Raw genomic sequence first — 27,481 nt, 5'->3', positions numbered from 1 at the left:
AGTTGTCAATTTGAATGTATGTCTTTAAAAGTTGTAGATTTGAACTTATATCTTAAAGTTGTTAATTGAGACATATGTAAAAATTAGGACACCATGCTGCAACACTGAATTGAAATGAATATACAAAATGTCTCACCTTGACCTCCTGTCTGTGATAAATAAATCGTTGTCAAGTACAACATCCAAAGCAACCAACATGTCTCCCTTGGTAACATCCTTTCCTGAAAAATTAGGTACCAGTTTAGGTAAACAAGTTATAAAAGTATAGCATGAAATAATATTTCTCCCCTATAATATGTGTTGCTAATACATAAACTACATCCAGAGTAGTGATAGATGGTTTCAATACTCTCTGGTATATAACACTTACTTATGATATTTTTTTCCATCAATTAATGACCCTTTTATATTGCTTCTTTTGATAGGATGTGCCAAGAGTTATATATTTTACTGCTATAACAATGCTAAGCAGAACCTGGCTCAATTAACTATTAATTTTGAAATTAATATTTTAAAAATAAATGCTAGAAAATGCAACTGGAAACAAGATGTTAAGTTGTTTTTTGTTACATTTTTAGAAACTTTGACATGATCAATTGGACAAGAATAGATTTCAGGTTTTTAAATGTTAAAGATATATCATCAATATAGCATTAAGTTTGCTTCAAATGTTATATTGTCTTCTTTAAGAAAATTAGGAATGACTTTCAGTTAAAAGATAGCAGTAAAAAAAAGAAAAAAATATAAATAGTTGCAAGCCTATGTAAAAGACAATTTACACCATTTAAATATGTTTAAAAGGTTTAAAAGATGAAAACATGATCATACAACCTAAGATAATCATTGAATTGGAATGCATATTTCTATTTTGCAATTATCTTTTCTTTAACAATATCAAATGTTCTCATGTTCCAAAAAAACATGTTGAAACAACGAATGCTTGAAAAGGAAAATCAGGTTGAAGTCTACCATAATTTAGTCCTGTACTGTAGAACCAAAATGAAAGAAAACATTAGGGTCTGACATTGTTCACTGTAATTGGAGTTAATAATGAATCAAATTAACAAGGTATACTAATCTAAATAGTCTATCACTGCCCTTACTCGTATACATATTTTTTAAGGGGCCAGCTGAGGGACGCCTCCACCCATAGTTTTTCGCAACAGTGAAGACTCATTGGTGGCCTTCGGCTGTTGTCTACTCTATGGTCTTGTTGTTGTCGCTTTGACACATTCCCCATTTCCTTCTCAATTTTATGTGTCCTCATTTTATAATCATGCAGAGAGAACAGTTACTAGTTGTTAGTTACTTAAACTACTTCTTGTACAGAAATTATTGCATGCATTTATTATTGCAATTTTTGAAATGGACTAAAATGTGAGATTAATTTTTGAGATTTCAGGAAAATTGCATACATTTATCATAATCAGATATCAAATTATCAGAAATCAGAATGCAAGTTATTTTATTATTGCAATACTCATCCAGTCACTTTATTCACATTCAAATAAAAACCTCAAAATAATTTCTGAATTTATTACTTGATTGTACCATTAGAACAAAAAATATATAAAAATGAATCAAAGTGAAACAAAATAAAGTGAAAAATAAAAGAATTTTTAAATCAACAAGAAATTTAGTGTATTTCACCTATAATTCAGCTGTAAACTTTTCATTTGACCATCTATTTAATCTCTTAAATTCTAATTGCAAGTAAAAATGCAAAACAATTTACAACCTGGCTTCCACTGTTATTTTTACATATTTTTAAGTATTCATTCTCTATATAGGATGACACTGAGTCACACGTTATATAATGATTATTCCTAAATTAGATCTTCAATTTACAAAGGTTTCGTGTCTTGATCTCCCACGTTAGTTAATAAGTAGTCATTTTCTTACCATAAATTTGCACTCAACATTGCAAGTTCACATTATTCTCCGTGTCTGTCCTTACTCAATATTTACAAATTACTTATTACTTTCCTATCACAGACAAAAAAGTCCAAGGATGTTTATATAGTCAGGTGAAAACCTGTAAAATTCGTGTAAATGAATCCTTTGTCGCCCTTAAATATATTTTAATTCATTTTAAATGTCAGCAAACAAATAGTTTGGCATCCTAATTTGCACTTTATATCCATTAAATGTTTGAAATGATAAATATATAAGAAATATCGAAGAATAGATTTTAATTTCATCTATTGTGGCAATTATTCAATTTTTTCGTCATACTTCAATAAAACTAGGTATGGTTTTATTTCCCATGATAATCAAATAATGGGATAACTAATGAAATATAACTTTTCAGGGGGAAAAAGGTATAATTAAGTCATAGAAGATAATTCCAAAAGAACAGGTATTTTGTCATACCTGGTGAATATTTATGATATAATCAGAGAGAAGATCAGGTGTTCTCTTACATATAAATTAAAGAAAAATCATTGATAAATATTAAATATGAGTATGATGAATTCTTTGATCTTAATTGCAAATGAAATTTTCAATGTCCTTTCAATAAGAGCATCATAATTAGTTATCATGTAAACTTTTTTATATGTATTACAGTGCTTATCCAGTGACCTTTGGGGTATCACAATAGCAATGGCCAAAACAGTTTACCAAATTGCAGTTAGATTTCTTCTCCAACTAACTGATCAACTGGTAACATTTTTTAGCAGATTGCTCAAGTGAAATGTTGTTAGTATGAAGTGAGTGCATGAAATCAAAAGTAATACTTACCATCCAGATCCAGTTAGTTGATATCTTTGTCATTTGTTTCAAACACAAAAATGACTTACTATAGTATGAGTCACTGAATAAGAAGGTCTAATTTTGACATGGAAACTTCTATCATAAATAGATTTTATAAATAAATAGTTCAAACCATTGTTCTTATTCATATTTCGCCTTCGGTCTCAAGTAATGAATTAGCTTAACTTCTCTATGAGGGGTGAAGCTTACATATAATATCTCTGTTTAAAGAAACAAACTATACCCATAGCTGGCCAGTGACCTTGACCCTAATATATAAGCACCTGTTCCATAATAACTTGTCATTATTTTTCTAGAGGGGTGAAGTGAACACTTCACTTGAATTCTTTTTAGTTATTTTATTTTTATCTTAAATTTGGGAGAGAGTTACTAAAGTTACATTAACTTGTCTACGATGTACGACAAGTTCTAATGTTATTTTGTTATTTAGAAATAATACTTCCTCAATTGTCTACGATGTATGACAAGTGTTGATGGAAATGAATTTAAAAATTTCTTGTCTACGATGTATGACAAGTGTTCATGGAAATTAATTAAATATTTTATTGTCTACGATGTATGACAATTTTATATATTCATTAAGTTTTTGCCTTAGTACACTACGATGTACGGCACATTTGTTACTTAATTCATACTCCTGTTTGTTAAACAGGTAGATATTTAAAAGTATTTCTATTCACCTGAAGGTCGTGAGTACTCTTCACAATTTACACGTGTTTTACCTGCACAGGTACACATTTTTGTATTACAATGGCTGAATTTGTTTATGCAAATGTATTGTTTTTGCAAGATGTTTAGAATGATGTTTTAGAAATTAAAGATGATAAATTTAATAGGAAAACAAGAGGTATTTTGAATAAATCCTCTTCTTAAACAGTTATAAAACCTAGTAGTTTTATAAAAGATCATAATGGCATGGCAATTGGAAATAATTGACAAAGCAACAGAACCTGTAAAAAGTAAGTTTTTAAATCTAGTGCTACTTGTATAGCTTCAAAATCTACTTGATTTGTGAATGTTTCTCACGAAAGTGCTGTTGAGTTTTAAGATAGGCATGTATATTGATACATTGACTCATTATTATTAATGTATTAAAGAACCTGTATGAATCATGAGGTTTGAGACAGTTTTACTGCCTTCAACTCGAGCAGAGTTTGTAGAGAAACCTGCTGCTATATTTGATTTTTGCCATTAGAGGCTTACTTTAATGAAGATTTAGTTCTATATTTTGATCTGAACTACTGAAATGATACTGTGTATGTACCTCCTTTTGGAGTTTGTGCCATGGCTGATGATAGTCCAGTCGGAGTTGAATTTGATTCATCTTTTGATCCTGCATTAAGGTTTTCAGAAGCCTTTAAGGCTTCTATTAGTGAGATTAATGGTCCATTATCTCATCCTGTTTGTTGAACAGTTTAATCATGATTTTGCTTTGAAAATCCCAAAATTGTAAATATTACTACCATGTCAGCAAATATAAAATCAGGAAAATATAAAGTTCATAGAGGTAATACTATCACACTGAGAACTGTGACAATCCTAGTGTGTCGAGGATAAATAAAAAATCGAAATGGCACTGCCTAGACAGGCCCACTCTGTGGTTTCAAAGATGCAGGAAACCCAGAGATACTTTATTAAGGGGTTGATCATCACCCCTATTGTTGAGTTGGCTATTTCTTGTTGTAAGAATGGGCCATTGGATCTTGATAGTACAAGGATTTTATTGTAAAATTCTATTTGTTTGTTTGACCATGGGTTTCTGGTTAGACCCATAGGAGATGCTCAGAAATATTTAGATGATAAAACTTATTTGTAATTCTGTTGTGATAGTTGCTTTATCACGTTTCTAGTTATGATTGCATGAAGCAAACTTAGTGTTTATACAAAGATTCTGAAGCAAATTCTAGATTCCTTGGAAGAGGTTCCAGGTCTAGCAATTAATTTACTCCCAGCTGTTATGGGAAAGGCAATATCAGTTTTTTAACTGCAGAGGCTCTGTTGGTCAACAGGGCGACTATACTAGTAGGCAATTCCCTTCATTGAGAGGGAGAGGGTTTCAAAAGGGAACAGGGAATCTCGAAGAGGTCACATTTCTCAACCAGTTGCTATATATACAGTATAGATAACTTAAATATTATGATTTGGAAAATGTTACTAATGATCTATTGATATTAGATTTAATAAGAAATGGTTATAAAATTATTTTTAATGATGTACCACAAGGTTCATCATTTTTGAATTAAATACATTTCACCTTTCATAAGGATGAATTAATTTCAGAAGTCCAAAAATTGATAGCTAAGGGAGCTATTTAAGAGGTTGATCGATCAATGGAAAATCAGTTTATTTCCTATATTTTCTTAGTTCCTAAGAAAGATTGGTCTTCAAGGCCTGTATCTATTTGATAAATTCAAACATACTTAGCTTGTTGCTAATCAGCATTTGGAGCAGGACCATTTATCTTTTGTTTAGAATTAAATTTTTAGGATAAATATCTATATATATATAGAGAGAGAGCTAACATCTATAGATCACACAGATGCATATTTAAGTTTCATTTATGATTATATCACATTTTCCTGATTCATGTGGAAAAGACATTGATATGATATTTATGTTTTTGTTTTGGATTGGCTTCTGTATCAAGAATTTTTACTAAGGTTTTAAAACCTGTCTATGTATTTATGAAATAATGTCACTTGAAGTATATACATGCTATAGTTTATACATTGATGATTCTTTTATTATGGATCAGAGTTTAGATGATTGTATTGTGAATACAGAAGAAGTGGTGCAAATGCTTGATAAGCTGTGCTTCGGAAGAAATTTTGAGAAGTTGGTACTCATTTCTTGGAAGCACATTGTTTTCCTTTGTCTCATTATTGATACTGAGCTTTTTAAGTTTTTTCTGACAGATGAGAAATGGTAATATTATCTCCCTTGGGAAATTCTTCTTAAATAGAATTGTGTAACTGTATTATAGATGATTTACATCATATATTGGTTTTGTGACGAATGCTTTTAATGCAGTATCTGTGGGAATGTTACATTGCAGAAACATGGCGAGAAATAATGTTGAAACACTGTAGAGTTGTTACAGTATTTATTTTCATCAATACATGTAGGTGAATTTTTTTTTTTAACATTTTAAAATCAGAAATTAAAAATTTGATTTATAGACCCATCCAAATAAGTTTTTGGATTGGACCAGATTCCTCATAAGAAGGATTTGGGATCCAAATTTGAAGAAAATGTTTCTGTTGGTAGATGGAGCTTCTTTAAGAGTATGCGCTCATTTCATATAGATTTCATAGTATTGTTGGCTATATTTTTCTTTTGGAGAAAAAAGTTTTAGTCACAGAGAGTTATACAATCAGAAAATACATTTTCAGTAGCTTTTATTATGCAATAGGAGGTAAAACCTCGTTGTCACTTAACATGCTTACTACAAATATTTCATTATTTGGGCTTGGTGTTCAAGAAAGAACATTTTTATCACAGCTCTTTATATTCCTGGTAAGAAATTTTTGATGCTTATCATATGGTTAAAAAATTTACAGATTCAAAAGGATGGCAATTGAAAGAAGATATATTTGTTTTGTTGTTATCACGTTTTCATTTTCAAATCTGTAGAGAATTACTTCGTTGTCTTTTGACCAACAAGCTCCTTTCAGAGATGTTTGTATTTTTCATGGTCAGAATTAAGACCTTATATTTTCCCATCTTTTTCATTGTTGGGGATAATTATTAATGAAAATTATTAGTGATAAAGTTCAGAAGGCTCTTTTGATTATCCTTTTTGGCCTGCTCAGAGTTGGTTTTCTTTGCTAAGACCAATTTTAATTTATTTGCCAGTTAAACTGCTAAGCATAAAAATTAGTAACAATGTTGCATACTGAAGATAATGTCTTTCTGTCAGGAAGAGACTTAATTCAACTGTATATTGTAAAAAATATAAGTGAAACAACACCTGAAGGGTTGATTGTGCAGTAGGGTAAAAACGTGTGTATTATACTCAGAAATCACTTTAATATAAACAGGAGATTTCAGAATCATTTGTAAAATATATTTACACTTCATCTTGGAGACCATGCATCTATAATCAAGCATTATCAATATTTTTTGAGAAATTTCATTATTTGGTGTGTTCAAAGAGAACCAATTCCTTATCACCATCTAAAAAGGATGTTATTGATTATTGAATTTTTTGTAAAACACAAGCTTTTCATATTCAGCATGTTTAATGTGAATTTTCCTTGTTCTATGTTGAAACAGACTTTATCCTTTAAGAAATAGATGTTACTTAATTTGTTTGTTTACTACATGTATTTGTGGAAGGTTGCTTAAACCTGAATCTGCAATTGAAGAGTTAGATACTCTTTCACTTGGGAGATGAATTTAGTGCTATCTTTTTTAAGTTCTTAATATTCATTGGAGAATTTAACATTGAAGACTGTCTTTTATACTTGTGTCTTTATTTGCCTTGACTACAGCTGCCTTAAAGTACTATCTTTATCAGCTGTAGATTTACATTCTATGTTTCTTCATTCAGAGACATGGCACTTTATTTTTTCATATACATGAGTTTTTGAAAAATACTAGATCTGTTAGTTAGTTTACCTAACGAGGTGATCAAAGGTTTTGATAAACCAAAACTTTGTGTTGTTAAGACAATGATTTATCATGTTTTGTGTACAAAATAGGTGAGAGAATTCATCTAAGTCTTTTCGTAAAGTTTAGATAGTTAGAGAGAGTTCTAATTTTATCCGAGGTTTTAAGGTTAACTTATTTAGAGGAACCTCTTCATAGGTGCATTTAGCTTCAGAATGTTCTATTAAGGACATTATGGCAACAGTTTTGTCTGGACATATGATCAAACCTTTTACAAGTTCTATAACAGGAAAGTGAATAATATCAGTACTAAAACGCTTTTCTTCAGTTGTAGTTACTGTGATTGTGATTTTTATCCTTTATTAAATGTTGGCATTTATATAAAAATTGTTTTTAGTTTGTGTCTACACTTTAAACAAGCTAATTCATTACTTGAGACCGAAGGCGAAATATGAATAAGAATGTTCCTTCATCCAAGCATATCTTGGATGTGCAGGATGAAGGTCATTCTTAGAATATGAGCCTGAGGCTCGAAAGTAATTAATTCCCACCCTAGGGATTATCAGTCAGACCCACCCTTTTCCACTGGGTTTTATATTTGGTCGACACAAACTTGCTTTAAATTATGACAAGTTATTATGGAACAGGTGCTTATATATTAGGGTCAAGGTCACTGGCCAGCTATGGGTATAGTTTGTTTCTTTAAACAGAGATATTATATGTAAGCTTCACCCCTCATAGAGAAGTTAAGCTAATTCATTACTTTCGAGCCTCAGGCTCATATTCTAAGAATGACCTTCATCCTGCACATCCAAGATATGCTTGGATGAAGGAACATTTTTGTAGATGTATATTTTATAGCTTTGTCTTCTAAGACAAAGTTATTGTGTAATTATGATTCGTATGATATTTTCTATACAAATTACTGATCTGCTGGCATTAAAGGGAAATAATTTTTATTGAGTTATTGTACACTAAAAAATTAATCAATGATACCTGGCTTCTGATTTTGCCTACAATTTTTTTCAAAATTTTAATCAACTTAAAAATAAATTTCATTGTTTCTTTTCAAAACAGAGGATAAAAGTTTAATAATCATAAAAGTAATGTTACAAACAAATTAAATGAGGAAAGTTGATATTTGTCAGACAAAAATTGTGACAACATTTTGCTGATTTTCAGTAATGTAAATTATTTCCCTTTAATGGTAGCAGATAAGTAATTGCTTTAGAAAAAAAAATCCAAATTACAATTATGCACTAACATGTTGTTGGAAAACGGAGCTATAAATTATAGACTTACAAAACAATGTTTTCAACTATTTATTTATAAAATCTATTTATGATAGAAGTTTCCATGTCAAAATTAGACCTTCTTATTCAGTGACTCATACTATAGTAAGTCATTTTTGTGTTTGAAACAATTGACAAAGATATCAACTAACTGGATCTGGATGGTAAGTATTACTTTTGATTTTACAGCACTCACTTCATACTAACAACATTACACTTGAGCAATCTGCTAAAATATTTTACCAGTTGATCAGTTAGTTGGAGAAGAAATCTAACTGCAATTTGGGAAACTGTTTTGGCCATTGCTATTGTAATACCCCAAAGGTCACTGGATAAGCACAGTAAATCTAATTTTCAATTTATCTATGTCAATAACTTGAAAAAATATGAGTGAAGGGCATACTTAAGTAGCTTCTTGTGTACCATTTTGTTATTCTGATAGTGATTTAATAGGGGGAGGTTTGAGCTCCAAACCTTAATAAGTTTATACTCCAAACCCTGTCCAGACACTAACACATGTTCATGCGCCTGAACTCCCAATCCCATTTATATAGTGGCAGATCCAGGAGGGGTAGGGGTGGAAGGTTCTACGGGTTGGAAGCTTTTGAACAATCAATGCATTTGAATGGGGACATATAGTACATATAGTTGGAACACCCCCCTTTTATCCTCAGTTGGGAACCCCCTTTTAAAAATGGCTAGACCCGCCCCTGTTATATACCAACATATTTCAGCATGCACCAGTACTTGATAAGAATTCTTGTCAACAGTTGTCTACTGAGGTAGTTTAATGGTATTAACTTTTGGTCTATAAATTTATAGATTCACAGGAGCGGGTCCAGCCATTTTAAAAGGGGGTTTATCATATCATCTTATTATCATAAAATATATCTCTCTTTCATATTATCAAGATTGTTTTCCTTGAGTTTTAACTAATAGAAATATTTTATTAAAAAAATACATATAATTCAAGCATAACTTTTTTCATTACAATATATTAGACCAAGGGCTCATTCTCTATAATCTGCTGATTTTAATAAGAATCACCTCACGAAATCACCTGCTTAGGTTAATATAGGTATCAAATGGCATCAACCAATCAATAGCCATTATAACAGCCTAATCTGACAATCCTTTGTGTCATATGCTGGAACAGTAATCATGTCATATAGTGGTATTGACGTGCCTATTATCTCCCTTTTGATTAGCTGGTAATTAGTTTAATCTGATACTCTAATTAGAAAGAGTATATCAGATCGATAATTATTAATATTTACCCTTACGTAAAGACAGATCATAACAATGTTTCGCTAACAACCAAAGTAAATCACAATTCATTCACGAAACTGTGTAATTTTGTAGTCCAAGAGTTGGCAGAAAATGTATCTTTATCTCTACCATTTCAGGTGTTATATTTGCAATTTTGTTATAGTTGTTGTTTCTATAATAGTACAGATAAATGATTCATTAAAAATGTAAAACTTAAATTTTTAAAAAGAAGGAAAAAAGAGAAAAAATAACATGCTCATTTATTTTCCAATTTCATCCCATTTTTTTCAACTTACAGAATGCAATTGGGACAAATTATTAATATTTACACACCTTGCAATTGGAAACAGTACAAAACATAAAACTAATATCTTAATCTGAATTAATTTGTAGTAAGGAGTTGTCAATAAAGCACTTAAAAAGAACTTGATCTTATGAAGGTGACTACAGCAAAAATAATTTGCTCAATTTGAATTTTATGCCTCTGAGATTTAAATAAAAATCCTCTTTTTTACATAAGAAAATTAAAGATGATGTAAGGTTCTGCTTTTTAAACTAATATTGAATTTCGATTTAAATTCCTACGATTGCTATTATCAGAACTAAAGTACAGGTTATATTTCGCTATTTTCAGAACTAAAGTGCAAGATATATTTTTCCTTAAAAAGATCTTACCGAGACACATAACATGCAATTTATCGATAAAACAAATTATCGGACAATGTTTTACATTCTTCTTTGTTAATACCTACTGTTGGTCAGTAATGTGACGAGTCAACAAGGATAGTTAGGAGAAAAAAATCAATAAAAAAACATAAAGACAAATTGCTGTAGAAATAAAGCTAACTAACTACAACCATAATGTTGCTTTATAACAAATGTATAAAGTCATAATCAGCTTCTAGCACCTCTATAACAATCTATCTTAATACCCCAAGAATATAATGGAAATTGTATAATCAATTATAGACTATATCTTAATTATATTTTTTTGTCTTTCATATTTTTTTTTTATCTTTGACTACTATTAGGAAAGCGTTTGGTGTGTGACAGATTGAGATCTTTTGATTGGTTGGTTGGTGACAGTTGACTAGGCTCGTCATAGGATCTTCCTGCTCAATTTACCTCTAATTTAACACTTTGCAGTAAAATAAGCATGTGACAGAGATTTTTACCCAGATTAACTGCTACTGTGACATTTATTTCCGTTTCTTGACTTTCGTAAGATAAAAGATTAGATTTTTTTCTGTGATTACTAAGAAAACCTGACAGCCTCTGCAGTAAGGAGTATATATCTTTTATCCTGTCTGTTTGGGCAAAGCATTCAATAAACGCAGCATAAAAAATCAGACAAAAATCTTTTAAATGTCATATTATCATTTGCTTAATGTTAAATCTTTATAGAACTTTTTTGAAGCAAAAAGCTTGCATGCACTGAAAGGATAATGATTACTGTGGATACCAATTTTTGTGGTTTTCGTGGGTGCAGGTGAACCACTAATTCAAATGTTCAATAAAGTACACATTTTTCATAGGCTTTGTATTTAGAGATTAACAAAACCACAAAATCTAATACCAATGAAAATCCACGAAAATTGGTACCCATGAAAATAAATGAATCCACAGTATCTATACTATTAAACGAGAAGACCTCATTTTGTGTGTCGCTTCTCTTCCTTCCACAATAAATTAATCATCATGCCTCTCTGTCCTATAGGTAACATGCATAGTCGCATTTGTCATCCATTCTTATGATTATTCAGATTGAGTTATTTTTGGAGAAAAACGACAAAAAAGGAGTCCAGATATGATTCCGTCATCAGAGTGACTTTTAGTCATAGCTAAGACTTCTGGTTTGAAACATGCACAAATACAACCAATCGTATGATAGATAACAAAAATGAAAAATAGATAAGCCAATCAGAGCGTTCTACATATCGTGGTGTTTAGATCGCAAGAACCACAACTATTATACCTCCTTAGAGAGGACAATTATTTTTTGCCTTTATCTACATGTAAACTACGATTATACTACTTTAATATATAGAGACTCTGTATTCTGTCTATTGTTGTTTTTTTTAATGTTTACTATTTAAGGGCTCATACCAGTTGCATTTATATTAAAATAAGTAAAACATGTGACACAAGTACAACCAATCGTAGAGCGTTCTCCATATCATGGTGTTTAGATCGCCAAAATCACAACTATTAAACCTCCTTAGAGAGGACAAATATTTTTCGGGTTTATCTACATGTAAACTACGATTATACTGCTTTAATATATAGAGACTCTCTGTATTCTGTCAGACCATTTCTATGTTAGACTATATACTAACTTAGTATAGAAAGTCCCTGATTCTGTTTACTGTTTTCTTTGAAATGTTTACTTACGGGGTCATACCACTTGCATATATATTAAAATAAGTTAAACATGCTCAACTTCATCTAAAACTACCTCGACCAAAAACTTTTACCTGAAGTGGGACAGATATACGAGACAGACGGACGACCGAACACACGGATGCACAGACTAGAAAACATAGTGCCCATAATTGGGGCATAAAAATTTATTGTTAAAAGGAAAAATAGTGATTTGGCAAAAATGAAAGTAAGGTAGAGACTAGAGGGATGCAGGACCTTTTTCGGGGCGTTGGGATCGGGTGTTTTTAAGCTCGGGATAAGGGGATTGATCCTTACGGGACCCGGGAATATATTTTTCGATTTCGGGATATGAATTTCCTTAAATTCTGCAGCTCGGGATTTCATGGTTTTAAGCACGGGATTTCGGGATCAGGACCCTTCCGATCGACAACCCCTCAAATTAACCTTAGTCGGTATTAGTCATTTATACATGATTCAAATCCTACCATTGGCATGTTAATAAGGCTCTCAAAAAAGCACTGATGGATTGTCATAGAAGCATATTTTATAGACTTATAATGGTCTATATATAAGCAGTTACATTTATTTCATGTTTGAAACGGTGCAAATTTTTAATTTGATTTGACTTTTACCAAAAGAAGCAAAGTAGCAAAGGAGAAAAATAATTGTGGTCGTAGGCCAGAAACACGAATATAATTGAATTTAACAGAAAGGAAACAAATATCGGACTTTGGAAAAAGGGAGATACCTTTTATGTAATTCTACATACATAATATCTTTAACAAAAAATCATCCTACAACAGTTCACAAGCTTTATATGCCCGTGATTTCGCGGGTATGTTCTAGTGGTCATAAAAACAAGGGCCTTTGACAAATACAGTGACCCAAGATTTGTAAATGAAATATGTCATAAAGATATTATTTGTTTAATTGAAACTCATTGTTCTCTAAAAGAATCCCTTTCACTCGATGGTTTTACACCAGTTCATCTTAATAGACCTAAATCTAAAGGCACTTATAAACGTTCAGGAGGAATCTCAATATTTGTTAAATCAGAGTTACGACCAGGTGTAAAAGTTTTGGAACATGTAAATAATGATTACATATGGCTGCAATTATGCAGTAACTTTTTTGGATTGAAAGATGATATTTTTATTTGTTATATCTATTATCCTCCAGAAAATTCTTCATATACAAAATTTCTACAGGAAGATATTTTTGACATTATTGAGAAAGATATTTCCAAATACTCTGATACTGGAAAGATTCTATTAACAGGGGATCTAAATGCTAGAACTGGTACCCAGGTCTATAAACTTTATAAATAATGATGAATCACTTGATAATATACCAGTTTTTGATAAAATTTCTCCAGATCTTAACCTTCCTGTACGTTACAGTATGGATGAGGTATTGTCCACACGTGGTAAAAGTTTAAATGAGATTTGTATTCAATCTGGATTGAGAATATTAAATGGTCGTACCCCTGGTGACTTTACTGGCCAACTCACTTGTATGAAGTAAAATAGGAACAATGTTAAAATTCTGTCAGAAATCAACTGTAAATGTTTGAATCAGTGTTTTTATTTGAATAGATTGAAAAAGAATTATTGATATTGAATAAATCATCACATGCAGTTTTGTGAGTTGATACATGTATTTTCATCTACTTAGAAGAATTTTTTTTCTTCAGGTAAATAAATCAAGGAGAGATAGATTTCTCTTCCAAGACATTGAAAGGCCTCCAAGTGAATAAGCTATTCAGAAAACAACAGCTATTGTAGTTATTTAATGGGAAAGGTGAACTGATCAAAATTTGAATCAACATGTAAACTGCAAATGATTTCGTGGAACTGTTTCATTTATTTTGCTTTAATTATTTCTAGCCATTTAGAGGAACTTGTAGAACTACTAACATATATCCAGAATTTTCAATGTATGTAAATTATGTATAAAACAAGAATGTGTCCATTGGCATAATTAGAAAGATCATATCATAGGGAACATGTCTACTATGTTCCAAGTTGATTGGAATACACCTTCATTAAAAACTACCTTGACCAAAAACTTTAACCTGAAGTGGGACAGGCAGACGGATGAACATATACAAACGAACAAATGAACTGACGTACAGACCAAAAACATCAGTTTTCTAACATTCCTAATATGGTATATGTCAATACAATACCTACTATAATATATTTCAAATTGAAAGTAGTTAAATTTTTATAGAAGACAACCATCATGTCATCAACAAATAGTATGATTCATTCATTCAAACATTTCTCCAGGTTTTAATTTCAAACTATGTTCGTCATATGCTATGCCTCATAATTAATGCATGTATTATACTGATTCAATTTGTCTAATGTTCCTTCTATTTGATACACTTTATAATGGCAGCTTGGACTTACATGAACCGATCATAGTATCACAGTACTGATCTATTCTGATTCTCCTATTTAATAGTAGCCTGAACTGATCTTGTTTACACAGTCAAGAATGAAATCTGTCCTAGGTAGGATTCATCTATTGCAACACTTCCTTATCAAGCAAATGATTTAACATGAAAATTTTAAAGATTCTCCCGTAATTAGTGTCATCATACACTTTTTTATTTCTATTAGACTTCCTTTTTAGGGGGTTTCACTAATTAAAAAGAACTCATGCTCTATACCTTGACATGTGGGTTTAGGATTAATGAGAAGCTTTGGTATAAACATACATGTGAGTTCTGTGGACCATTATTTTATTAATTAGGTCATCCCCCTTTTTTCAAGTAAAAATTCTATCCATAGATATAGGAAGATGTGGTGTAAGTGCCAATGAGACAACTCTCCATCCAAATAACAATTTTAAAAAAAAAGTAAAAAGGAAAACCATTATAGGTCAATGTACGGCCTTCAACACGGAGCCTTGGCTCACATCGAACAACAAGCTATAAAGGGCCCCAAAATTACTAGTGTAAAACCATTCAAATGGGAAAACCAACGGTCTTATCTATATAATTAAACATGTGAAAGCTCTCTCACAGGCAAACAACCAATAACTGAAAAATATAAGGGCATACACTACAAGCACGGGACACATTCTACTGCATCCAACTAAATGCAGTAACTAAATTCTTATGTAAACTATGAATAAAAGGAGTATTATATGTCAATAAAATAGGAACCCAACAGCTCAAACAGACATCTAGAAGTCAACATACGGCTTTTGGAAAATGTCTACACGTTATGTCGAAATGGTAGAAATTTAATAGGGACTATAATTAAGGACCTGTCAGAATTTACTAGGGACTATAATTAAGGATCTGTCAGAAACAAATTTCACAACCTGCCTGTAATCATTTGTACTTCGTGTATTGCAAAAATGTTGAATATCTCATAAAAAATTTAAATTTACAACAAGTTTGCTTGACACCATCTTTATTTTCATTCCACTTCTACAATAGGAGGGGCATTATGTTTTCCAGTCTGTGCTAACATTTGTTTGTCTGTTTGTCCATCTGTCCTGTATCAAGTTAAAGATTTGTTTAAGATAGTTTACCATGAAGTTGTGGTCACTTGAAGTTGAAACTTAGTACACACACATAAATTAAGGATATTGGTCACTTGAACTTGAAACTTAGTACACACACATAAATTAAGAATATTGGTCACTTGAAGTTGAAACTTAGTACACACACATAAATTAAGGATATTGGTCACTTGAAGTTGAAACTTAGTACACACACATAAATTAAGAATATTGGTCACTTGAACTTGAAACTTAGTACACACACATAAATTAAGAATATTGGTCACTTGAACTTGAAACTTAGTACACACACATAAATTAAGGATATTGGTCACTTGAACTTGAAACTTAGTACACACACATAAATTAAGGATATTGGTCACTTGAACTTGAAACTTAGTACACACACATAAATTAAGAATATTGGTCACTTGAACTTGAAACTTAGTACACACACATAAATTAAGGATATTGGTCACTTGAACTTGAAACTTAGTACACACACATAAATTAAGGATATTGGTCACTTGAACTTGAAACTTAGTACACACACATAAATTAAGAATATTGGTCACTTGAACTTGAAACTTAGTACACACACATAAATTAAGAATATTGGTCACTTGAACTTGAAACTTAGTACACACACATAAATTAAGAATATTGGTCACTTGAAGTTGAAACTTAGTACACACACATAAATTAAGGATATTGGTCACTTGAAGTTGAAACTTAGTACACACACATAAATTAAGGATATTGGTCACTTGAACTTGAAACTTAGTACACACACATAAATTAAGGATATTGGTCACTTGAACTTGAAACTTAGTACACACACATAAATTAAGGATATTGGTCACTTGAACTTGAAACTTAGTACACACACATAAATTAAGAATATTGGTCACTTGAACTTGAAACTTAGTACACACACATAAATTAAGGATATTGGTCACTTGAACTTGAAACTTAGTACACACACATAAATTAAGAATATTGGTCACTTGAACTTGAAACTTAGTACACACACATAAATTAAGAATATTGGTCACTTGAACTTGAAACTTAGTACACACACATAAATTAAGGATATTGGTCACTTGAAGTTGAAACTTAGTACACACACATAAATTAAGAATATGTGGTAGGGTGCTTATTTGATTGATTGATTGATGTTTGCTTAACGTCCATGAATATACTTCATGCAAAATCAGGGCAAGTGTTCTTAATCAGGTGTTTAAAATATACACCAAAATTAGGATTTTGACCTAGATTTCATGATTCACCGATCAGGTTAAAGTATTGATTTATCAAAGTAGGCTAAAGTTTTGAGCTTCCAGTAGATAATGATAAAGTTGAAGTCAAATCAACTTAAATTATGTTCATTAATTATGGTTTAAATATTTCAAAATGTATGCTTAAAAAGGTTTTAGTCAAAATTTCCCATTTGACCTAAAATATAGAAATGTGTTAATTTGAGTTTGACAAGGCATGTATTGGAGATGTAACCTTGTTTTTTTTCATATTTTAAAAATTCCAAAACAAATTGTTGAGTAAAGAATCTAAGACTTACTTAATATATAGAAATAATATTGTCCTACCTTCAAAGAAGTAAAACAGGATAAACAAAACACTTAAACACACAAAACACTTATATCCTTAAATGTCTTATATAATATATCAGAAGAGTCTAATTGTAAAAAAAATACTACTTCAGAATGGTATGCTACAGGTTGGAGTGTGGGGTAAAGTTACTAATTCCTTTGTATAAGTTATAATCTGTGAGAAAAACCTCGTCTCCGTATTTGAGTTAGGAAAGCAAACATTTTATTTATTTAGTTTAAAGTGAAAAGAGGAATATATTTTATTTACTAACTTATCCCGTAAACACTCATGAATAAACTTCAATAGAATAGTTGTTAACTCTTACTTTAAATAATTCTATTAAAATCTTCTGTCAAAGTGTTTGAACAAAACAAAAGATTTTTATTGAGAATTTCAGTCCAAATATTACTTTTAAACATTATACAATTATGCCTTACAATATACTGATTACTAATGATAATATAACATCAAATTCAAACATTCAGAAGAAGATTTTATTAATCAAATTTAAAAAGAACCTTCTTTGACAAAAATACACCACATATTTCAGGACAGAAAATGTAAGCAGGTTTTTAGTGACTTTTCTTTTGATCAATCTTAAGTTATCTATGTAGTGATTTATGGACTGGGTTGTCTTTCCTTTTTTCCCCCTAATTTTTCTCTAATTTCAGGGTAGATACATTCTGTTTGTAATCAACACTTTTAATCCATCTCCTATATTTTTTTCAAAACAAAATTGCAAGGAATGCCAAAAAAGGTTGAAAAAAAAACAACAACAACAACAAGAAAAAACAATATTTTAGGGGCAATAACTCCTTAGATAATGTTTTCTGTTTAAGGAAAATAACTACATAAATATTTCTGTTTCTTGTTTGTTCTTGATACTATTTATTAACAATTTAGAGAAATGAAGGATTAAGAACACTTTAAATACATTTATAAACTGAATTTTTCCATATAGTTGAGATTTCCAAGGGGTATATCTCTATAAAAATTGGTGACCTATATTGATTTCAATTTTCTGACAAATTGCTGACTAACCTTTTGGTATAAATTTCATGAAAAAATGAAAGTGAATTGGTAATGTACATGTAAGAGCGCTAACAAAGCAGTTTTCCAAGGGGCAATTCTCTTTTAAAAATCGTTAATTAGCATTGATGAATCATTGATTTTTGAACTTTTCTGAGACATTGCTGATATAAACTTTTAATATAACTTTCATAAAATCTGACAAGAATTGTTCACGTGAGAGCACTTACAAGACTGGATAGATGCCATGAATTATATGTCCACCTAAATGCATTGAGAGGGGGTTCAAAAAGAGGCATTATTAATAATAATAAAAATAAATAAAGACAAGCCTTAGATGTAATACAACAGTTTTGACTTTAAAGCTTATTTCCTTGATTTAAAAATAGAACAACTGGATAAACATTACAAAGTTATTTAAAAAATCATCATAGCTGTCTTTAGCTGATGGATAATAATTACACATAAGCTTCTCTACAAAATCAAATTAAAAAACATTGATAAAAGCTTTGATCTAAGATACTTTCTTATAAATAAAATGATTCCTTTCAGCATTACATCAAATTAAATTGCATACCTGAAATAGCTATTAGAGATTTACTTAAGACATGCTACTCCACATAATATTCCATTAATGAATATAAAAAACCATTTATCCTAATGAAGGAATAAAACATATGAACAAATAGACATACCAAACAGTAGTGATCTTCCAAACAAACGCTCTTCTGTCATTTGTCACAGGGATTTACAAGTCAACATCAGTCATTAAAGGGTTAATCAATAAGTATAATTACTAAACAATATACTCCTCAAAATATTCATATGTCTAACTACCAATTATGGTAGGCTGTATATGATAGGCAATTATCACAGTTGTCATTTCAGGAATCCAAACAGAACCATCGACAAAATTATCATGTAGATTATTGTCATTCTAATATTTGTGAGAATAAAGAAGAAATTGACAAAAAAAAATCAATTTCAGAGACATAAAGCCAAGCTATAAGATGTGAGGAAATGTTCTATCAATTAAACAGCTTTAGAAAAACTTCCTATTGACCAGAATCAACTGTAAATGTTGGTATTAATTTTCTGTAATCACACTCATATTTCACAATACCTTTATTCATAATTCTTTGTTGGAAAACAGATAAATAGGCAAGTTTTGAATAATATCTGTTTCTTTGAATGGATCTGTTTTTATTTAGACTTTAGTATAATGCTATTTACATGCATGAAGAGCTATTCATGTTTACTGTAAACCAACTAATTTTCGTGAACGATGTATTTTCGTAACTTTTGTGAAAAGATAAATAACTAGAATATAAATTGTCACTAACATATTAAATTTGGATCTTCCATTGTTCAAATACATGAGGTAAATTTGAAATTAGGAAAAATTAAATCACGGCAAAGTAGGCTAAAATGGGCTAATAACTATATAGTGTTCCTTTAAAGTTTAAAGCCTAGTTACTTTCCTAGAAAATATAGGTAAGTTTTGGAAGGTGGCCTTAATTATAAAATAACTATATGAATGATAAAATAGATTTCCGTTCATACTTCAGGACTTAGGTTACTAGGTGGGTGTTGAGTATTCACATACATGTTTAACTTCATTTCATTCTATATGTGCTTGTCCAAAGCCATAGGCATGTAATTCAATGGTCTTCATTGTTTGCTGTCCGTCAAACTTGTATATCATTTATTGTATTGTCACTGATGATGCCATTATTTTTTTTTTCTTTTTAATTGTTTCAAATCATGTAATTTTAGGACTTCTTTCTGGTTAGTACAAGCATTGTTACAAGTCTGCTAAACTAAAACTCTTAAGGTATTGAGACTACATTTTTTTTTAAATCATGTCAGCATGACACAATTGACCTAATTAGGCTTCTCAACTTTAAACAAACTAATAAAGGAGAAGGTTCACGAAGGGTTAAAATTGGCCCTGATTTTTTTATGTTTTTAAAATTGGGGCAAAAAATTACAAATGTCACATAGAAATACTTGTGATAATACTACTAAGACAAAAATATTTTTTTCTGGCACTTTCCTTTACTATTTATGGAGCAATGACCCCTTCAATGAGTACAATTTGTATTAAAAGGTCAATTTTGGTACTTTTTGTCAATAATTTTAATTGTTTTTGGCATAATTAACCTTGGCCTCCATCTACGATCCAAAAAGTGTTTATATTGATGAAATCTATATCAAAATTGGAATCTTTTGGTTACAACACATTCTGGATCGTAGGTGGTGGCCAATGTGTTTCAAAAGCTTTTATGTCTGAAAAATGCACAAAATCATCATATTTTGACAAAATGTCCAAAATGGGCTTACTTTGGTGAATATCTTGTAGTCTTATGAAAAGAACTGATATAATTAGCATTTATACTTTTGAAATAGACCCATTTACGAACCAAATTGAGACCTTTTTGGCGTTTTATGATAAAGTTGATATTTTAGGCCATTTTGTGCCATTAGTGAACCTTGTCCTTTATATTCTATGATCATGAATAAACAATGCAATGCAACCAATACAATAAGTGTGAGTTTATTGTGACATCAGTCTAACTCTCCAATAAAATAAACCTTATCCTTGAAAATAAAACATATCAAGCTTTCCCTCTGGATTTTTATTGTCTTAATTTTGACTTTTTATTATTATTATTTCTATTGGAAATGTGTTTATTACAAAACATTACTGTCCGAATGAGCTAATAACCAAATATGTTACTAATATAAATAAGAAGATGTGGAATGATTCTCAATGAGACAACTCTCCACAAGAGACCAAATGACACAGAAATTAATAACTATTGTTAGATTTGAAATGTAATTCCAAATTGTTGGGTTACTTCATTTATTATTACTGAATTTATTTCTTTTATTTATAATACTTGTAGATACGATTTTTGGGTATTTGCGCATACATGTAACGTTGCGCTCATGAACATTATAATATTTCCCGTTTTTAAGTTTTATGACGTTTCGCTTTTGACGTACGTTACGTTGTCTAGTTTTTATTCATTGCAATTTATTTGATATTCGGAGACGCATCATTATTTTTATAGAGAGATCATAATCGAGAACGGTTGTTATGATATGGTATACGAAGCCAAAATTAAATGTAATTTTGAAGAATAAAGATACTTATATAGACCGCATACTCGACTTATCACCTTATTTGATGTCTTTGATGTGATCTGTTACAACTATAATAAATCACCGTACAAACTTCAACAATGAGCAAAGCCCATTAAGCAGGTTTAAGATTGGAAAGAACACGCAAATTGTATTATTAATTGCTTATTTCACGCAAAATTCGGTTTTACATTGCCAAATATCTCTTCATTTCAGTCTGTAGAGTACATTAAAATGCAAAGTTAATTTTTCCACATTTGTGCAGCTCACTGATAAATCTTAATGACATTTTCAATGCTAATTTAATTATAATAAAATTATTATTTCAAAGAACAAAGCTTTTTATCAGTCTTGCATCTTTTAATTTTTCATGAGTACTCTTATTCTCATCTGTGGAACCATAAATATAATCACTGTGAGATAAATTCAATTAGAAAATGAAAAATAGATCATTAGTACGGAAAAATAACGTAATCCTTTTATAATTTAAAAATCATATTTTTCTCTTGCAATGATCATAACTAATAATTTCTTTCTATAAATATTGCTATTACATCTGTGGAGATAGCTAGCTCAAATGTATCATCAACTAAAAAATGAGCCATTTATAACCCTATTAACTGCTTGGTAGACACGACTACATCAAAAGGGAACTGTAATATTCAAATGATATTGTCAGCTTTCATTCCTGCATGGAATTTCAATATTCTTTATAAACCAATTAAAAATCACAACTAGATCACATGGGACTCTTTAGCACATCAAATTCTTGGGTCATAAATCATATGCTACTTAATGTAATTTTCATATAATGCTAAAAGTCAAGTTTCGATAATGTATTTTCAATAAAAACAATATTTCACAAAACTCAACTTATAATGTAATTTTTATATAATATGTTATACCATGGATGTTATACTAAGAGTCAAGTAACAATAATGTATTTTTACATCAAAAACAATATTTCACAAAACTCCTTAGTTTGATTCGGAGCATAATATTTTGTGATTGCAAATTTGCACTTATTTTCGCGGAGAGAACAAAATCACAAAAATAAATTCCACCAATTTAAAAAGGCACATGCAAAGGTATTGATAAAAGTTTTGAATCCGCCAAAATCATAACAGCCAAAATAGTTTGTATACCTTATTCAATGAATATCGCAAAATTTTACACTTACGAAATAACCGAAATAACCGCTATACAGTATGCTTAAATGACAGCTCTACATAAAAGATTTGTTTCCACAACTGTCATAAATGTATAATATGATTTGTTTTTATTCCAAATGTCAAGCAGTTATGTGAGAGAAATTCTAGTTATTTAGAACAAAACTATCATTAAGTATGGCTGATTTCATTCTGCTATGCTAATAAAGTTTCTACCAATGAAAGTCAGTCATAAAAGTTCTCTTTTACAGAAATAATAATATGATATCAGAAACAGGTTTTAGATGCTAATTTCAAATTCAAAGTAACAAGCAGAGGAAAATATGTGAAGGAAAAACCCAATTTTGGAAAGACTTAAATTCAGATAATACTGAAACATACAACAAAAAAATCTCCTTTCATTATTCTACTTGTAAGGTGCTATCTTAATGACTATCAATTTTTATTTTTTTTACAAAGTTTTCCTTTAACCTAAAAATACATCTATAGAAAGAAATTATTATTTTTTCTTTCTGCAACAACAAAGCTTTCATGCAATATCATAGAAGCTAGGTTCATCATGGAACTCATTCAAACTATGAACAAACAAGAAGAATAGGTAATATCAAGGATAAAAAAAAATGTCTGCACCAGCTGATATAAAAAAAGCCAGACATTAAAAGGAATCTGAGCTTTATAAAAACGAAATTTTTAGTTCATTTATATGCTTGGGAGTTTAATGTGTAGTTCATTTTCACTGAACTAGTACAGATTTTTGTTTAAGTGGGCAGCTGAAGACAACCTCTATGTTCGACCAATCAGGAAACAGGAAGAAGCTGTATGATAGATCTAACAACCTCTATGTTAAACCAATCAGGAAACAGGAAGAAGCTGCATGATAGATCTGACAACCTCTATGTTCAACCAATCAGGAAACATGAAGACTGAAGAAGCTGCAAGATAGATCTGACAACCTCTATGTTCAACCAATCAGGAAACAGGAAGAATCTGCATGATACATCTGACAACCTCTATGTTCAACCAATCAGGAAACAGGAAGAAGCTGCATGATAGATCTGACAACCTCTATGTTCAACCAATCAGGAAACAGGAAGAAACTGCATGATACATCTGACAACCTCTATGTTCAACCAATCAGGAAACAGGAAGAAGTGCATGATACATTTGACAACCTCTATGTTCAACCAATCAGAAACAGGAAGAAGCTGCATGATACATCTGACAACCTCTATGTTCAACCAATCAGGAAACAGGAAGAAGCTGCATGATACATCTGACAACCTCTATGTTCAACCAATCAGGAAACAGGAAGAAGCTGCATGATACATCTGACAACCTCTATCATTAGTCTATGTTCAACCAATCAGGAAACAGGAAGAAGCTGCATGATAGATCTGACAACCTCTATGTTCAACCAATCAGGAAACAGGAAGAAGCTGCATGATAGATCTGACAACCTCTATGTTCAACCAATCAGGAAACAGGAAGAAGCTGCATGATAGATCTGACAACCTCTATGTTCAACCAATCAGGAAACAGGAAGAAGCTGCATGATAGATCTGACAACCTCTATGTTCAACCAATCAGGAAACAGGAAGAAGCTGCATGATAGATCTGACAACCTCTATGTTCAACCAATCAGGAAACAGGAAGAAGCTGCATGATAGATCTGACAACCTCTATGTTCAACCAATCAGGAAACAGGAAGAAGCTGCATGATAGATCTGACAACCTCTATGTTCAACCAATCAGGAAACAGGAAGAAGCTGCATGATAGATCTGACAACCTCTATGTTCAACCAATCAGGAAACAGGAAGAAGCTGCATGATAGATCTGACAACCACTATGTTTAGCCAATCAGGATACAAGGAAGAGGCTTTCTCCACAGTTCAAAATATCACTAACACATAAAAACTCATCATAATTTATCATTCGTAAACTTTAAATACAACTCAATACAATATAAAAAAGAAGATGTGGTATGATTGCCAATGAGACAACTCATTGTCAAGTTAACTTAACAATAAACTCATCATAGATACCAGGACTAAATTTAGTATATACGCCAGACGCGCGTTTCGTCTACAAAAGACTCATCAGTGAAGCTCAAATTCAAAAAAGTATAATAAATCAGAACTGATTGAAAATATATTATTGATATTGAATAAATACTGTATCACATGCAGTTTATGTGATTTTATACATGTATTTCAATCAACAAGGAAGATATTTTTTTGGCCAGGTAAATTAATCAATGAGTGATAGATTTTTCCTAAAAGAAATTTAAATGTCCAAGTGAATAAACTACGCAGAAAACAATATCTATTGTATTGATTCAATGGTACATATGTAAACTTGCAAAAGTTTAAATACCTTGGTCAAGAGCAGAAGACTCTGTGGTAAACTTTCATTTGGTTCGCTATAAAAAGGCCAAATAAAGTACAAGGTTGGAGAGCATAGAGAACCAAAATTCCTAAAAGTTTTGCCAAATACAGCTAAGGTAATCTATGCCTGAGGTAGAAAAGTCTTAGTATATCAAAAAATTCAAAAATTTGTAAACAGTAAATTTATAAATATAACCATATCAATGACAATTCATGTCAGCACAAAAAGTGCTACAAAACACTCCATTTAAAGTGGTTTCATTTCAAACTATAATGGGAAATAATTAAAATAAAACTGCAGACAGAGTACATTATCAGACTCTAGATTTTAGTTTTAACACATTTTATTAAAACAGCTCTAGATAAATAAAACAATTATAATATAAAGAATAGTCCATTTGTGCAGAAATTTGTCTACTAAAGTAGGTTTTTGTAAGAGATCATATGATGACAGAAAACACATCAGTCAATTTTTCACGGATACTTTATTTCGCGTTTAGCCCTTTCTAGTCCACCTCGTGGGGATTTAATTTCGCGATTTTCTAATGTACTGGAGATACCTAAATAAGGAAAGATCCAAGTTATATATATTCGCGACAAATCAAACTCACGTTATTTTTCTACTCGCGAAAGTCGCAAAAAATGCACCGCTCAGGAAAATAAGTTGGTTTACAGTACTCATTTGAGTGGTGACATCATCTAGTTCAGAGTGTTTCCGTGAAAATAACAAAGAAAATGTCTACAAACTAATTGAAACAGTTTTATTCTATTTACTACTTCTAAGTAAACGGATAAATATTTACACCTTGGATAATCTAATAATTGTAACAGTACAACATTTAACTTTTGTTTGTTTATAACAGTTTTTTAATGAATACAGATTTTTTCAGGGATAATTGGATAGACAGTAACAATGTATTTGGTAATTAATAGTTTTCTTGAGAAATGTTAAACAACTGTACATGTTACAGCAAAATGACTTGAGTGTGTAGGTAAAGGTAATATCTCTGGCTATTTTGCTTGCTAGCTGAACCGTTCAATCATGGGTTAGGTTGACTACCCTCATTTCGGAGTAGGCTAGTCCTACAAACAGATAGATTGGTCATCTGTCAGTCTAGTCTACTCTTAAAGGACAGTAATATACCTAACCTCATAATGATTTCAAGGTTCAGCTAGTAAGCAAGCTTAAACCAAATATATTACTTTAACTACACACTCAAGTCATTTTTCTGTATAAGCAGAGAATATAGAACTTACTTCCTCGTAAAGGTATTTTGCATAGATGTTGTACTGATGAGACCCTTTATTTTCATATTGCAGTTAAAAAAAAACATAAATTAAAAAAAAACTTCAGATACATTCTATAGATGTGACACAATAACTGTGTCACATATTTTCAGATTGCTATAATCATATTTATGGGTACATACAAATATGGTTGATAATGGTCATATAGCCTATGGCTCATATTGGGAACATGTCTATATCTTTCCTTGTTGATAAAAAAAATACTATCAGAGAGATTTGTAAATCACTTGCAGTAAGGAAAAATTTCTTAACTCAACCTTATTTACTCTTGATTTTGAATTATCCTCAAAGTTTTTTTTTTTTTCTTCAAGTTCATTAATTTTTTCAATTCCTACAAAGTGATATTATTTTTAACTAATCTTTATCATGAATACCAATAAATGATTAAAAATAATCAAAAAGATATAATCTTCTACCAGTAGAAGTAGGAAATAAACAAGCTATGATGGATCCGTTTCCTAAATGAACTTAGTATTATACTAGTCCAACAGTTCATATCATAAAAGTAAATATATCAACTGTTTAATATTTTTAAAAAGACAGGAAATATCTGAACATTCCAATAAGTCAAAAGAAGGTAAAAGACTGTAATAAGTAATCATTAGTGCAGAAAAATTACCATAATATAATACTGACAGATATTGCATCAAACCTCAACCTAATTAAAACAATTGTGAAGAGTTCAAATTAGTCCTGTCTATACTTATTCTTATCAAAACAATCAGCAGCAATGATGCTTGACACTTTTACAAGTGATAATATCAGAGATTCTTTATTCTATTCTTGCGAAATTGATTTCTACAAACTATTTATACCAAATTATTACCACTTGGCTGTGCATCTTTAGTATTCATAGTTTGTCTGGGATACGATTATTGCAAAACCTAATTACCAATTCTAACAACAGTTTACTTGCTTAATTAACCACCCACTGTGTATTGTAATACACGATAGATATTCAAATCAGTTTTACTCATGATGATCATA

At 30.6% G+C, this 27,481-nt stretch overlaps 1 protein-coding gene across 10 annotated transcripts in view; it reads right to left on the bottom strand.

Annotated features, from left to right (window-relative positions):
• The window catches only part of LOC143048112 (dorsal-ventral patterning tolloid-like protein 1), a 153,512-nt gene that overhangs the window by 69,452 nt on the left and 56,579 nt on the right, over positions 1 to 27,481 (bottom strand). For 3 of the 10 annotated variants that reach the window (XM_076221579.1, XM_076221580.1, XM_076221578.1), the window contains one exon: positions 137 to 221. In XM_076221579.1, coding sequence (XP_076077694.1) covers positions 137 to 215 — 79 coding nt within the window. In that variant the 5' untranslated portion in view covers positions 216 to 221. Of the gene's footprint in view, positions 1 to 136; positions 222 to 1,902; positions 2,046 to 17,424; positions 17,504 to 19,062; positions 19,110 to 19,180; positions 19,203 to 27,481 lie in introns of those variants that run through there. The other 7 variants (XM_076221587.1, XM_076221588.1, XM_076221577.1 and 4 more) reach the window with 5 other exon arrangements.

The sequence above is a fragment of the Mytilus galloprovincialis genome, chromosome 10 (genome assembly GCF_965363235.1).
Source record: "Mytilus galloprovincialis chromosome 10, xbMytGall1.hap1.1, whole genome shotgun sequence".
Lineage (NCBI taxonomy): Eukaryota > Metazoa > Mollusca > Bivalvia > Mytilida > Mytilidae > Mytilus > Mytilus galloprovincialis.
The sequence above is the reverse complement of the archived record's forward strand: the minus strand, read 5'-3'. Positions and strand labels throughout refer to the sequence as shown.